This window comes from Bos mutus, chromosome 10 (genome assembly GCF_027580195.1).
Source record: "Bos mutus isolate GX-2022 chromosome 10, NWIPB_WYAK_1.1, whole genome shotgun sequence".
Taxonomy (NCBI): Eukaryota; Metazoa; Chordata; class Mammalia; order Artiodactyla; family Bovidae; genus Bos; species Bos mutus.
In genome coordinates, this window is record NC_091626.1 from 79,826,289 (window position 1) to 79,842,160 (window position 15,872).

Genomic DNA, 15,872 nt, shown 5'->3' on the forward strand with positions numbered 1-15,872 from the left:
AAGTGACGTCTATAGTTGCGCGCCGGAAATGGACTTACAGAGCGAGCCCAAGAAGTCGCCGAGGTCTTTGGGCTTGGGATCCGGCTACGCTTTGGTCCAGAGCTTTGCCGCATTGGTAGGCGGCTGTCGCCATGACTGCCCAAGGGAGCCTGGTGGCTAACCGAGGCCGGCGCTTCAAGTGGGCGATTGAGCTGAGCGGACCTGGAGGAGGCAGCAGGTGAAGTGCTGGGCAAAGCTCGATATCAGAGCTTTCACTGTAGAACTACCCCAAAGGAATAGGACCTGAGCCCTCAGGTACAACTCTCTTAAAAAGACGACTTCTGGGGAGCTGATGGCTTCTCTGCCGTGGAGATTTCTGTGTCCAAAGGATGCTTATTTCATCCTTCCCCGTAGGCCAGGATCTGACGAAACCACGGGAGGGCTTGGTCTAATATAGGTAGATGCATCTGAGGATCTTTATTCCTATGATGAGAACAGGAAATGCGGGATATGAAGTGTGGGAGGCTACAGCCTTAGTTTTTTTTGGTTTGGTCTGTAGGGGCCGAAGTGACCGGGGCGGTGGCCAGGGAGACTCGCTGTACCCAGTTGGTTACTTGGACAAGCAAGTGCCTGATACCAGCGTTCAAGAGACAGATCGGATCCTAGTGGAGAAGGTACAGAGGTATAGATGTAACCATAGTCCTTGAGCCAGTTCTGAGCTACACACCTACCTCTTCTTCCAGGCAGCACATGGATATCTTACTGAAGATGGCCCTTATCCCGAATATTTGGTAGCTAAACTGCTTAAGTGTTACATTAGTTGACCGTATCAGCTCCAAAAGTGCTAATTGGGAAAATAAAAGATGGTTGAACATAAGGTATAATAAAAGTAGGTTGAAAATTATCTATAGGGGCAGCGCATTCCAGTTGAAGTCCCTTTTCTACTCTGGTACCCTTATACCACTCATCCAATCTGTCAGAGTAGTCTGTTGGTTCAAATAGATTGAAAATCTTATTTCTTATTGCTTTAATCGATCAACCTGGTCTAAGTCATTCCATCTCCTACCACTTTGCCTTTTGTTCACTCCTGTCCCCAGAATGACCTCCTTGGTGCTTCTTAAATATGCCAGGCAACCTATTTCAGGCTTTTTGTACTTGTTCTTCCCTTTTCCCCCAGATTCCTTTATGATTTGCTGTCTCATCTCCTTTATGTTTCTCAGATGTTACTTTTGTGGTGAAGTCTACCCTCATGCCACTCCCTGTCTTATTTTCTTATATTTCTCCATATCATTCATATATTTTATTATCTCTTTTTTTCCATTGTTGTAAGCTCTATGAGAGCAAGATGTTTGTCTCCCAAGTGCCTGCAACAGTGCCTGGCACTTTTTTCCCTCTCAGCCTTAATACTGCTTTTCAAAAAACCCCTTTGGCTTTCTTGATGTTGAGCAAATTAGTTTCTGCTCTCATTTTGATTTCCTTCCTTTCCATTTCCTTGGGTCTCTAATTTTTTATTCTTCGATTTCTTGAAACGCTTAGATACTACTTTTAGTCTTCTAATATGTATTTAAAGGTGTAAATTTCTCAAAGCTCTGGGTCTTACAGTTTTGATATATGGTATTTTTGTTATCAGTTAATACTTCTTTTTCCATTGACATTTCTGCTTTGATTAGTGGATCATTTAGAGCACATTTGTTCATTCTAAGACATAGGAAAAAATTTCTAGTTATCTTTTTGTTACTGATTTCTAGCTCAATTACATTATAACCAAATAATATGCTTTGTATGATTTGAGAGTTATTGACATGTTCTCCATGGCTCAGTTGTCAGTTTTTGTAGATGTCCCATCTGTGTTTGAAAAGAATGTAAATTCTGTATGTTAGGTGGTGTTGTATGTCAGTTGGGTTAATAATGTCATTCACATCTTACATATCTTGATTTGTCTGTTCTATTAGTAAATGTGGTGTGCTGATATACCATTATGTGGATTTTATCTAGTTCTTCAGTTGTAGATGGGACAATGATAGGTGAAGTATAAGAACAAAAGTAGGGAAGTCTCTTCTTTACCTAAAGTCATGGGGGAAAAATGGTATCTGGAAAACCCATAGGGAAACACATAAAATAGTGAAGAAGCCTTATTTTAGTAGATGAGCAAGGTTCCTGTGGCAAAGTTGAGAGAATGGCAGAGGTGGTGGAACTGAGGAGTTAGCTGAGAAGCACAGAACTGGGAATTGTGTTCATTTGACTTTAACGTCAGTGATATGATAAATGTGGAACTAAGGATAGTAATCAGTGGTTAAAACTGTGTTTGTTTTAGCGCTGCTGGGACATTGCCTTGGGTCCCCTGAAACAGATTCCTATGAACCTCTTCATCATGTACATGGCAGGCAATACTATCTCCATCTTCCCTACTATGATGGTGTGTATGATGGCTTGGCGACCCATTCAGGCACTTATGGCCATTTCAGCCAGTAAGTATTTTTTTTTGCCAGTAAATATTCTTGAAATAATAATCCACCCTAACTAAGCTTTAAGAATCACAGGCAAACTCTTTGGCAAAACCCACTGTAAATCTTTGGCACAGCTTGCTCTTGGCTAGTTGCAGTGCAGGGTGGTGATGGCAGTGGTGGTGGCATGAGGGGAAAATGGTGCTTGTGGGTTTTTGTTCACCTTTAATGGTTCTATTGCTATCTTAGTATGGGGCTGTTTGTATTATTTATATTAATATATGGCCTGATTCATACTGAAGAAAAAGTTGTTTTGGTTTTTGACACTTTCTGTTACCCCAACAGCTTTCAAGATGCTAGAAAGTTCAAGCCAGAAGTTTCTTCAGGGTTTGGTGTATCTCATTGGGAACCTTATGGGTTTGGCATTGGCTGTTTATAAGTGCCAGTCAATGGGACTGTTGCCTACACATGCATCAGACTGGTTAGCCTTCATTGAACCCCCTGAGGTAAGGCAAAAGGAAAGTTAAATTTGGAGCAGCTCTAATGTACAGTAAATAGCTGACCCATTTGATGGTGGGGGATCACAGTTGGTATTAGAGCTCATTTCTTAAATAAGATCCATTAGGAATTTGAGAGTTGTTATTCTTAAAAGATAAAGTAAAATAGAGCTTGTGATTAAAGTAGTAAGTACTCAATTTAGGAAGTTATTTCAACACTCACCATTAACCTATTTTTCGTTTCTCAGAGGATGGAGTTCAGTGGAGGAGGACTGCTTTTGTGAACTTAAGAAAGAAGCACCTGGTACCTATATATCTGGATTGTTTATGCCCAGTGGCTCCTTCTCAGCTTATTAACCCTTAACATTATCTCCTGCTGAAAAAAACCAAAAGCTCTTTTTTTCCATGGTGAAAGACAATGTATGTATCACTACAAACACACAAAAACTATACCACAACTCTTGACTGAAAATAAGGTAGAAAACTTTATTTATGTTTCCAGTATAGAGCAAAACAACAAATAAAACCATGACTATGTAAACAAAAGAATGGTTGTTGTTAAATCAAGAACCACAGCAGCATCTCCTTTTAATAAATTAAATGGTTGAGAACAATACTAAAAAAAAAGTTGCACAAGTTTTTCTTAAATCTATTCTTCTTAATATTTCACTTCTATTTAACACAAGCTGGGACATAAAAATTCCGTTGGAGATACTTGTGGAAGATGTGAATTCAGATCATACATGATGAAAAGAAAAATAAATCAGACCAAAAAAGCGCATAAAATGCTTACAGTGTAATAACTACTTTAATATCCACAAAAATGGATTTTTAACACATTTGGGGGAGTAAGGATTGGCAGGATTGCTGGGGCAACAGGAATCGGAGGCAATGGAAGATATAAAGTGGTGATCTTCCCTCCGGAGAGGAACTGGGAACCTGTCAAACAGATGCTGCGATTCAAACTTCAGTTTTAAGATAGCTATGCAACACAGAGGGCCAGCAATTAGAAAATGAATATTGTCATAACCTGCCCTGGTAAAGTCACAGCTAAGACTTAAAAGCTGGATCTCATTCAAAAAGCAGGAAGATGTCTTTCCTTTTTCTTTCTGCTTAAAACACATAGCCCCCTCCCCTAAGATGCATTCTCTTGTCAAGTTTTCAGTATTGCTTTATTTGCAGTGATTAAGAGACAAGACGCTTTGCAGACAACATAAGTGACATGTAGACATGAAATGCTCTAGACAGAGATGAGTTTAAATCTGGCCCAAGAACCGCTTCCCCATGTAACAGTGATTGTTTTAGGGGCGCAGTAGGGGCTATATTAGCAGCCACTAATTCCATTATCCCTTTAAAGGATTCTTACAGAGCTCCAGCCACAAAAGGCTCTTCTAAAAACTAACCTTATTTTCTGCCCACGTTTTTTCTATATGGAAAAGAATACATATACATGTATCACTTTGGCCAGAGGGTGTAAATATAAAGGAATTCCTGGGCAAGCTGACTTTAGAGCATGGGTCATTAATAGCTTGGGTCCTCGGGGGCTTGTTCTGCTACTGCCGGACTCAACTTAGCAATGGAGTGTTGCAATGGAAGTTGTAAACAATGCTTCTACCCTCTGCAGGAAGCAGCAGGAAAAAAAAAAACAAAACTTACAACATGCTACCTGACTAAGCTTGGAGATTTAAAGAAGAGGAAAGGAAATAAATTAAAATAACTCAAATTTCTTAAGTCATATTGAAGGGTTTTTCTCCTCTGTCCATAAGGGTAAGAATAGTCTGCAGACTATGGAGCAAAGCAGCTTGCTCCATATCCTACTGGTAATCAAAGACTGGCACTATTTATCATTCATAAAATGAATTTCAAAAGCAGCCATGAATACAGGCAAGATAGTTTCTTGAAATACCCTATCTATCCTGTAAAATAAATGAAGACTTCACATAAAATTACCACTCAGCCACACAGGGTAGCTTACCTATGCTTCAAAGTCAGATGTTTTGTGATCATTAAGTTAGCAAATTAGTGAAGTTTGCACAAGTATTTTCTTGACACATTTTGAGTTTTCTGAAAACAAAACAAATAGCAAAATTGGATAATTTTTTAGTTCAGATCCAAGTTTCTGCAGTCAGAATAAGGAATTGAAAAAAAAAAAAAAAAAAGCTCATACTTTGAGCACTGAGGCACATGCCTCAGGTCTTCACTATGGCTTTGGGAGTAAGTCCACAGGTTTCTTAAAGAAGTTTCTTGAATCAGGCCATTGCCAGTTACACCACTTCAGTGAAGCAGGTAAGAAGAATAGCAGCAGCTCAGTAACTTTGGCACTATGGACGGAGTATGGCTCTAAACTTCAAATTCCACTGCTGGATTCCCCCTTTGAAGGACAGTCCAAAGGTTTAGGGAAGGATTTTTGCCAGTCTTCCTAGCGTTTGTTACTATGATTTTTGATCTGTGCCTATAATCCAGAGGACATAAAAGGGAGAAGGAAAGGAGAATCTGTTGGTCAATATGCATTATCATCTATATTTCCTGGATAACAGCTTATGTATTTTGCCCATATCACATAGGTAACTACAGACTGTATTTATCCAGATCTTGATAGATACCTTTTGGAGTTCCCTTTGTTTGTCCATTTGAAAAGAACCTGAAAGAATTTTTACTCAGCCTTCTAAAGAACAATTTCCATGGTAACAGTGCCTGTATTACAATCCTAACCACAGAATGGGTTTTGAAAAACAGCCGAAATATATAATATAGTATGTGTACCTAAACATATTTTGGGGGAATCTTGTTTCGGAGGAAGTAGAGGCTGCAGTTTCATGTTTCAGTTTTTACATATTAGTACCCTAATATAAAATTAAGAGTCCCAGAGAGCAGTGGATGCACTGATGAAAATTTTCATCTTGGCCTGCCACAGTTACCTACACAAAGATGTAAGACCCCCATGTACTTGGCCATGAATTCCTTAGTATGATGAGGCTGTCTCTGGCTGTTACCCCTATGGTGTCATCTTGAATCATGACTTCTAAGACTCATCTTTAATTTTAGATGTGTACTTGTGTATTTGCCTTTTGACTTCAGTTGACTTTCTAGCATCTCTTTTACCAATTTATTTTATTGGTTTAGTTTGTTCATCCTAAATTGCCTTCATCTGGAACAGGCATGGCTTGCAGGCCTTGAGCAGTGTTCTGATGTTGAGGGAAGATCTACTTCTTTAAGGACAGCAGGTCATATGGTAGCGAAGAACAGATCGGTTTGTAGTTTCTTGCACAAGGACTTGAGGCTCAGCTCATTAAGAGTTCAGTGTGATGTATACAGAATGCAGGTCTCTAGTTGATGGGAGTGGTAATGAAGAGCTGGCACTTCCATGGAGGATAGAATCCTTTTCAGAAGGTGAGGCCAAGCAGAGCCATTCAGGAGTAGATTATGAATAAATGGTGATCACTTCACTGCCACCACCTCGGACAAGAAGGACTCGCTCTAGTCCTTCAGTGAGTACTTCCAGGAACTCCATGTCTTCAGAAATTGTCAAGGAGACAACTAAGTAGGAAAAGAGCATTCTTACAACCTGGCATCATGATAATCTGAGTTTATCTGACTACAAAGCTGAAAAATCAACAGGCTTAATTATTATATAGTCAGAACTGGAGAAGTCTGAACTCTGGATTCAATTCAGTTCTGTGAAGTAATCTGGGGATCTAGTCTCTTGGCATAAATAATATTAATGCAAAACTATTTCCCACTGGTTAGATTTTTCTAACTTATTTTAAAATGGGGGAAACCCACAAGTAATGTGTTACCAGTACACAGTAAATAAGCCAAAAAGTAGAAAAAGCCACAACAGGGTAGACTGTAAGATTCCAAGAGAGAATCCAAGTAATTTCCAAGTGCAGCTCCTAGAGTTACATTTTTTCCCTGCCACTTCTTTTTTCTGTTTCACTGAAATACAGATGATTTACTCTTTGTTTGCTTTTAACCTCTTTTCCTTAATGGTACTTGTAGAAATGGACCAGTCTTTGCTATTTCAGTGCTGAAGGGGCCCATAAAAACAGTCCTGGAATTAGAGTATGAGGACGAACCCTTGTCTTTTCCCCTCAGTTAGAGGAAGTTCCCCTTTAACTTCCTCCAAGAGAGACTTTGTGAAGTGGGAAGAGCCTGGAAAGGGGAAAGGATATGGTGTTCCATCTCTAGGATGATCAGAAATGGTTCTATATACTGAACATTAAAAGTCATTGTGCAGATATACCACCTAAAAAATTTGTTTAGGGTTTTGAGAGAATATTACATCCAACTCCCCCAAAGAAGCATAGTATCACTACTTAGTAAGGATCCTTGCCTGAGACTTTTAACAGTCTTCCCTTCTCAAGAGGGGAAGTCATAGACAGTGACCTTTATAGTTACTCAGTGTCTCATCTAAAACACATTTTAGATTTTCCCTACCAGCAATTCTGTCAGAAAGGATACAGTTTTCGTCACCCTCAGGGTTTCGGGGTGGCCCTGGCATATTCAACAAAACCAGCTTTGCTTCATGGGACTTGTTAACTATAACCTCATTGAGCTTCACTGCTGTATGCATCCGCCTCACATTGGACTGGTCCCTGGAAGGGGAGGGCGAGGGGTTAGAAACAGAAGTGGGTTATGGCAAAGAGAAAACTAAGGCATATGGTCAACTCTAAAAAACTTGAGATATTAGAGGTTTTTTGCTGAGAGTATGAGTAATATAATGAACAAATGATTGCCTTAAAATATTGATATCATGGGTTTTCTCATTCTGTGTGTGCTTGTTTTATACCAGGAACACAGTATGGGCAGGAAGAAAGATGGTTTGTGTACAGTATTAATTGGTGGCTGGTATGCATAGGCCAACAACAGAAAGATGGCTGGATCTGGGTGAAATGAAGACTAGATTCCATCCTGTGTACCCAGGCAAAGTCGCATCTGTGGCACTAACGGGGATACTACGTTAGGTTTGAGTTGGAAACTTACGGACGCATGTTAAGCAGGTCCTGGAACCCTTCCATTGACTTGGCCTTTTGTCCCCGAGACGCCATATACTTGTCTTTCGTCCACGTCATGTGCACCTTCTCCTGATAAGTCTCTGTCTCGTCATCCTCGTCAGAGCCAATGCTGGTCAGTCGTAGCATTGAGTTCCGATCTTTCACCAGCTGTGCCTGGGGGAGGCCCAACACAACTATGATACTATACCTGTTTTCTCTCATGCATCATCTTTAATTATTTTAAAATGTGGCTACTGTAGAGTAACTAATAAAGCAAGTAAGGAAGAATCTGTCATGCTGTGAGAATACCATCATCCCTCTCAGTGAAAGACCTCCCAGGCCAGGATGAGGCCGACGTGGCAGCCTCACCTCTCGGTCTCGCTCCGTCTTGGACAGGCGCATGTGCCGCAGCATCTGTGACCTCTGCTCCATCATCAGGGTGCGCTCGTAAGTGTATGCGGATATGTCACTGTCATGCTGCCATACAGACCACACAGATAAGCACAATAAGCTTCAAGGAATGAGCAATAAGCACAAAGGAACAAGAAACACATACTTTCACTTCCACTCACTAAACAAGAGCAACTAGCACAGTATCAACCTAGGTTTCAGTTTTTGTTCAGTCATTGAGCTACATAAAACAATGCTGTGGCCTGTAGATCAAATCCAGAGCTCTGAATCTTTCCCACAATCTAACCATTACATATGTATTTCCTTGAAACACAAAACACAAAATCCTGTTATTTTAATACTGCCAAGTTATTAAAAAAAAAAAACCTATGTGTGACTTTAGCTTGAATATATGAATAGAAACTTAATGAAACTGTATTAAGACAAGAATCTGGCAGAAATAGAAGGACTATAATAAACAAGAAAGCAAAACTAAAAATCGCCACCAAATACACACCACATATGCACTATACTTATCTAAATCAATATACTAGAGTCTTGTTGGAACTAAGGGATTAATCCACATTTGCAGCTGAAGAAATTCCCAGACTAGAAGAGATTCTAGAATGACAGGGTGGGACATGGGGGAAGGGTAGCTTCTCTGATCTCAAACTCAGCTTTCTCACCATCTCTACCACTTCCACCTCTGCCTCAATGCGAAGGTGATACAAGAAGGTGGCCAGGTCCTTCTTCATCTGAATACTGTTGTCTTCTAGCTGGGCTACTGTGAAGATCCGTATGCTGCATTTTCGCCACACCTGAGAAAGTACCATATATACATGGGAAATTAAATGCAAGGAAGCAGAAAAAGAGTTACTCAGATGGCATTTTTGCCTAGAACAACCTTGAATAGTATCAAGGTATTTGTTCCTAGCTTCTTACTTGCTATATTATTGTACTTGGGCAAAAGTTTGACTATGAACACATGAAATACAGTTTAAGAGAGTTCTTATTTAATAACAAGAAAAAAACTGGCAAAATGGAAAAGACAGCATGTGATACATTAATAGGGTGCTTTAGTCAGACAGCATACTAATGACACCCTGCAGACTCTACTATTTTTTTTTTCTCTGTGGCAAAAAAAGTTCATTGAGGAAGGAACAGAAAGAACAGAAAAAAACACCTCAAGGGAGAGGTGGGCCAAGTCAATAGACACTGGCTATATTTACTATTTTAAATCTCAGTCTTACCAAAGAATGAGCAAGACAACATACCCCTTAGGTTTCCAGCACTTTGCTCTTTTTTTTTTTAACAGGACATGTTCACTTGTTAATGTTTTTTTCACAAGGGCTGATATGTAGCTTAATAAACTTGCTGAATTTCCCTTGGAGATGGTTAGATATCAACTACAAAGAAAACTATTTCTCATAAGGTTGAATCTGGGATCATGGAAGGCCAAGAACAATCTCCAACATTTCTAAGCCCCAACATTATAGAATTAAAGAAAAAAAACTGTCTAGTGAACCAACCAGGACAGAAGTTGAGGGAGAGAGACTTTTTTTTTAAAAAGGTGTCAAAATACCTTATGCTGTTTCAGTAGGAATGGTAATAGCATGAGCATCCCCCCATCATGTACAATCCACCACACATCAATGTTGCCCTCAGAAAACTGCTCCACATTGCTGGGAAAGAAGGAGATGTTTTTGGCCACCAGCAGGGCCAGATGGGCAGCAGTTGTCACTCGAACTGTGCCTAGAGAAAAAATAGAGACTTGGGATAAGCAGAGATGAATCCTCAGGCTTGCTTTGCTTCCTACCATGTCCGCAAAGAAAGGGTAATGCCCTTTTACAGTCTTTTGTTTACACAGTAGGTTATACCAAATCAAGTAACAAAATTTATTAATAAAAATCTGAATAGCCAACAGAATTAGACTGAGACCTATGATTTACATCACTAGGTGTATTCTGATTACTGTGTTTCTACAGTGGGGTATGTGAATTTGGGAGATTTTGATGCTGAAGAACACTTCCTCCAACTCCTGTTAGAATGTCAATGTGGGAGATCACACCTGGAAATATGACAATTTCAGAGATAATTCCTAACATAAGACTTGGCAAGATAAACAAGTGATGAACATTATGTGAGGCTGGAGGAGGTGAGTAGAATCAGTTATTACTACTAACAGTTATTTGCGCTCTGTCTGCTCAGTCACTCAGTCATGTCTGACTCTTTTTGACCCCACAGACAGTAGCCCACCAGGACCCTCTGTTCATGGAATTTTCCAGGCAAGAATACTGGAGTAAGTTGCCATTTTTTCCCTCCAGGGGATCTTCCCAACCCAACGATCGAACCTGAGTCTCTTGCATCTCCTGCACTGGCAGGTGGATTCTTTACCACTGTGCCTCCAGGGAAGCCCCTAGGTGCCCTTATAAGGCTATGTTTCAGCAATGACAGAATTTCTACTGTACAAGGCTGGAGAATGGGGTCAGAGTATATCCTCTATTTGGGCCCTCAAGATAGTACAAGAAGTGGTTTGTACCAATAAAAGTCTTCCAAGCTCGAGCATCTTCACTCTGGCGCCAGCCATTTGGCCATCCCATCACCACTGTGTTGTGCTTCATGCCCCCAAGGCCACACGACTGGATGAGGTGGGAAATGCCCTCCCTCAGTTTGGCGGCCACCACCAGCTGTGAGAACCCTTTCACCTTCTCTGCCTCCATTAAATGCTTTATGGTCTGAAAGAGAGAACCAGAACCTCAAAATTAGATTACTTTATCCCGGGTCTTTTAACTTCTTACTTCTTCTCCATATTATATTCCCCTCCTCTTTCCAAACTCTGTATAAGGTCGTATCTTGTACAGAACAATTAAAAAAGTTTAATTTATCCCAATGAAATTTTATTATCCTTTGCCTTTTCACTTTCTGGGTGCTTACTACATACATAGATAGTTGTCTACATGTAGATACTCTACATTTCCCTCCCTTCTGCTTTTCTTTCTAACATACCAAACAAATTGAGAACAGAGATCTTCACAAAGTGAATATTCGGTATTCCTTAATGGCCCAGGGTTAGTGTGAACATAATCTTCCTTCCTCAGTGTCAGTCTTACTCTGACTCCTTTACTAGAAATTCAATATGATGATTCAGTTTCATCATATTGATTCAAATTCAATCAATATGATGATTCAGATTCAGTTTCACTTCAGAATTCTCTCAGGTATGTTTTATTTCCTTGTTTCTCCTATTTCCACATTCTTTTTGATATTTTAATGGTGATTATTAATGACACTTGTATTTCTTTCACTTCACTCTCTTGGTGGAATGGTGAAGGGAATAACGATATGGAAAATGGATATGATTTTCCCAAAGGCACAGATTAAGTCAGGGTGTATCTAGATTAATCAGTGTCTCTTGATTTCCAATACTGTGCTTTTCATTTATTTTTATGATCATTCTGGACTAATGTTTCTTCAGCACTTCTAGTTTTAGTGTTTCAAAGCTAAACATTTCATTTCATTCCAAAATGAAACCCAGTAAATTAAAAAAAAATTTTATTACATTTACTTGTTTGTTTACGCTGCGCTGGTAAATTTTCACTGCGGCACTCAGACTTCTCTAGTTGTGGCATGTGGGTCTAGTTCAATGACCAGGGATTGAAACCTGCCCCTCTGCACTGGAAGCATGGGATATAAGCTACCTGACCACCAGGGAAGTCCTTCAGTAAAAATTTTAAAATGCAATTGAAACTTCCCCAGGGTAGTTCTATCTATTGCTTATAATAAATATTAGAATGGAAACTACTTTCTTCTTCAGAAAGAACTTTAATTCCCATAAGCTAATCAGACTTAGCAAAAGAATCCTGGTTCTGCTACCATGTATTAAGATTAGTAAAGAGGAAGAAAATGTGCTCATTGCTCCTTGGTGTCACAACTAAATTGACAGGAATTATCACCATGGTTCAAGGGATGATTTATTTATGTGATTTTTCTCAGGGCCGAGTCAATGTCTGGAGTCTATTTGGAAATAGTGCTTAGCCTTGATAATCTTATAGTTTAGAAAGTTTTTGAATGGGAAGAATAAATTATTATCTTCTGGTTCACCTTATTATTTGGAGAATATGACCATACAAGTCAGCACAAGAAGGACACCTCCTAGGTTGCTCAGCAAAGGGATCAACTTAGAAATCTGAGGTCTTATGATTCAGCTGAATGAAACCATAAGCTAAATTAAATTCTACTAGGTCATTAAGCCTTGACTGTTACCTGCTCAGCAGCTAACGCTTCACCATAGTTCTCCAGGAAGTTCCCGACGATGACAGAGCCCACAATTGTGAGACCCTTTCCTGCCTTAAGCTGTGAAGCAAAGGTGAGGAGACGAGGATGCTTGACGTGTAGGTCTTCATCTAGTTTCAGCAATACAAGCAACTGAGGCCTGCAAAGAGGTTGGCAGGGGGATGGTAAGATGAGAAAACACTTTGGATCTGAGGAAAGAATGACAATCCTACCCTTTAATTTAGGAGATCTGAATAAAACATATAATTTGACAGAAGTAAGAGATTAGAGAAAATGATGAGGCTATATAGTCATTCTGAATTTTCCCAGTATTATTTCAAGTTGATCAGTCGTGAAGGAAGAATTAAAAGGGTAGAAGTCTAGATCATATATAACTAAAAGGTCACAGAGATCAAGGATTTAGAATCAGTCAAAACAGGTTCATTACACGAATTCCTTGGGTCACACAATTTCCTTATGCTGTAATCAATGAAGTACACAATTCTGTGTGCCAATTCTGTTGATTTTTTTTTACCTCCAGTTTTTAGTGTGTGGTGGTCCTTCCTCCAGCCTAAGCAAAGCAAATCGGGCTGCACTGAGGGACAGCCCGCGGATACCATCACCCCATTCTTTCTCAGCTCTGAGAGAAAGGGGCGAAAACAGCAGAGACAGATTTACTTTATTTAAAAGTAACATACACACAAAGTAGATTAAAACTTGTATTAGCTATTTATATGATGCTCACTACTAACACAATGAACCCACTGTATGCAGATCAACACTATGCTCCATCAACACACTGAACTGTACAACAGTTCAGAATAAAGGCTGAGAGGGTCACTCACTTGTCCTGCGATGTAACTGCTGAAAAGCAAGAATGCTAAATAGCAATTTGGATTAGGAAATTACTACAGATCCAAAGTTCAAATTATTTCAAAAATAATGCACAGGAAGCAAAACTCAACATAATCTAAATCAGAGTGTTATTTATTCCTAATTTGGGCAAGCTGTTAATGAAGTTGTTACAAAGTTATTCAGGACTGATTTATTTTTCATCTCAGACACAATTCCTTGCCTGAAGAGATAAGCAAGAATATTTATATTTATTTAATACTAATCATTATTGGAAAAGACTCTGATGCTGGGAGGGACTGGGGGCAGGAGAAGGGGATGATAGAGGATGAGATGGCTGGATGGCATCATCAACTCGATGGACATGAATTTGGGTAAACTCCAGGAGTTGGTGATGGACACGGAGGCCTGGCATGCTGCGATTCATGGGGTCGCAAAGAGTCGGACACGACTGAGTGACTGAACTGAACTGAATCATTATTATTTCAGTACCTCCTTTTATTTTTTCATTGATCCATATTTTCTCAATAGTTTCTCCTTATGATCAAAATTTAGGTACAGATGAATGAAGTTATCTGGATCCCTAATGTAATTTCACTGGTATGGCTCTAACCAAACTAGCCAGTTTCCATAGTTTTAGCATCAATGAAGACTGTATCGAGACTCACCCTTGGTACTCGATGTATTTGTAGATCATACCAGCTATTACCATAGCTACGATGGCATAATACCAGGAAGAAATGAACATCAGAGCCAGACAGATACTCATTCCCATGAAAGAGAGTGCCCTAGAAAATTAAAGACAAAAACAAATAAAAAATGTTTTTTCTAAGCAGCTATAAGAGAAGCCTGTGATAAAGGTGCTTCTTAAACTGGTGAAAAATTATTTTTTAAAACTCCAATATGTTGTAGACAGAAACTCTGTAAAACGCAGTAAAATTGAATTACTAGAAAAAAAATGTTATGTTTGGAGGCCGTGCCAATGTCAAATTGGTATAAAAGTTTCTAAACATCTTTTCCCATGTGTGTGGTGGGGGGCGAGGGGAGCACCGTGCCATGAGGCATGCAGGACCTTAGTTTCCCCAACCAGGGACTGACCCCATCCCCCTGCAGTGGAAACACATAGTCTTAACCACTGGACCACCAAGGAAGCCCTTTTTTCTTAGTTTTTATAGTTATCTTATCATGGATTGGCAACAATCAATAGATCTGCACTGAGCCCCAAAGCATCCTTGAAAAGAAAGTGGAAGTGTTAGTTGCTCAGTCGTGTCTAACTCTGCAACCCCATGGTCTGGAGCCCACCAGACTCCTCCTTCAGGGAAGAATACTGGAGTGGGTTGCCATTCCCTTCTCCAGGAGATCTTCCCGGCCTAGGGATTGAAACCACGTCTCCCACATTGCAGGCAGATTCTTTACTGTTCGAGCCATAGGGAAGCTCCTTAGTGCTGATGTTTCCCATTGCTGGAATAATACATAAATGAACCAGGATGCTACAAAAGCCATCTGCAGTTACGAGGACAATTAATACCTACATGGCAAAGCAGGGATGGGACATGCAGTCAGAATTATTAACAACTCTATGATCTTTAGAAAAAAAGCATTTCATGTGAATATTTCTAAAAACTTTATGAAAATTTATTAGCATACCTGCAGAACCCACTGAAAAAAAATCTGCCATTAGTTTCCTTACTTTACATAGGGAACTTGGAAGAAAATAATGGAATTCTTGTTTTGATTAAATAAATTAGACAACTACATTTACTGAAGTTGTACTGTGTAAAGAATGAACTAAGTTGTATGATAAATTTCAAAGAACAAACAGAGCAGTTGTTAATCTGGTGAAGATTAGATCCAATGAATGAAAATATAGGGTGTAAAGAGAAAGAGGAAAAAAACCAAAAGCAACTGGTAACACAAAAAAACGTTCATAATGAACTTTTAACTAACATTAAATCTAGAAAGAGGATTAATGGTATTAAGATCAGCTGATGATCTAAAATTGTGCCAGATAAAGGTCACATCACTACCCACCCCTGGTAAGTGAAGCTAGAAAGGGATCAAGGAAAAAGTCAGCAAAGAGGAATGTACAAACAAGTATATAATAGGACATATTAAAGAACTTCTAGCTATGAAAGAAAAGAAATGGGATGGTAGCTAAAAATGTGATAGTTCCTTTAAGGACTGAGATGTGAACACAACAGCAACAGCAGTAGCAACATTTCATTAAGAGCTTTACTACGTACCAGGCACTGTGCTAAGCACTTTAGATTATCTCAAAACAATCCTATGAGATAGATAATACGATTAGTCCCATTTTATTAATGAATAAAATGAAACTTTATGTGGTTATGATGCTACAAAGCTATGTAGCTTTGATGAAAGCTACAAAGCTAGGAAATAGTAGAGCTAAACTTGAACTTAGGCCATCTGATGCCATAGGCTCA

At 39.4% G+C, this 15,872-nt stretch overlaps 2 protein-coding genes across 7 annotated transcripts in view; one reads left to right on the plus strand and one right to left on the minus strand.

Annotated features, from left to right (window-relative positions):
• Window positions 1-22: 22 nt before the first annotated feature.
• EMC4 (ER membrane protein complex subunit 4) lies at window positions 23-3,372 on the plus strand. Of its 3 annotated transcripts, XM_005908764.3 has the most exons (5): window positions 24-217; window positions 539-653; window positions 2,294-2,447; window positions 2,769-2,929; window positions 3,169-3,372. In XM_005908764.3, exons 1-5 carry the CDS (start codon window positions 132-134, stop codon window positions 3,202-3,204), a joined length of 552 nt encoding a protein of 183 aa, XP_005908826.1. In that variant the 5' UTR covers window positions 24-131; the 3' UTR covers window positions 3,205-3,372. The 3 variants fall into 3 exon arrangements, with proteins under 3 accessions (XP_014338050.1, XP_005908826.1, XP_070234376.1); XM_014482564.2 differs by lacking the exon at window positions 2,769-2,929 and having other exon boundaries at window positions 23-217; XM_070378275.1 differs by lacking the exon at window positions 539-653 and having other exon boundaries at window positions 173-294.
• A 170-nt stretch (window positions 3,373-3,542) lies between these two features.
• SLC12A6 (solute carrier family 12 member 6) overlaps window positions 3,543-15,872 on the minus strand; it is an 84,972-nt gene continuing 72,642 nt past the window's right edge. For all 4 annotated transcript variants that reach the window (XM_005908762.3, XM_070378272.1, XM_005908763.3 and 1 more), the window contains 10 exons: window positions 14,097-14,216; window positions 13,112-13,216; window positions 12,568-12,736; window positions 10,844-11,039; window positions 9,887-10,056; window positions 8,991-9,122; window positions 8,284-8,391; window positions 7,904-8,088; window positions 7,382-7,515; window positions 3,543-6,433 (listed from right to left, as the gene is read on the minus strand). In XM_005908762.3, the coding sequence (XP_005908824.1) occupies window positions 6,342-6,433; window positions 7,382-7,515; window positions 7,904-8,088; window positions 8,284-8,391; window positions 8,991-9,122; window positions 9,887-10,056; window positions 10,844-11,039; window positions 12,568-12,736; window positions 13,112-13,216; window positions 14,097-14,216 (1,411 nt within the window). In that variant the 3' untranslated portion in view covers window positions 3,543-6,341. The remainder of the gene's footprint in view (window positions 6,434-7,381; window positions 7,516-7,903; window positions 8,089-8,283; window positions 8,392-8,990; window positions 9,123-9,886; window positions 10,057-10,843; window positions 11,040-12,567; window positions 12,737-13,111; window positions 13,217-14,096; window positions 14,217-15,872) is intronic.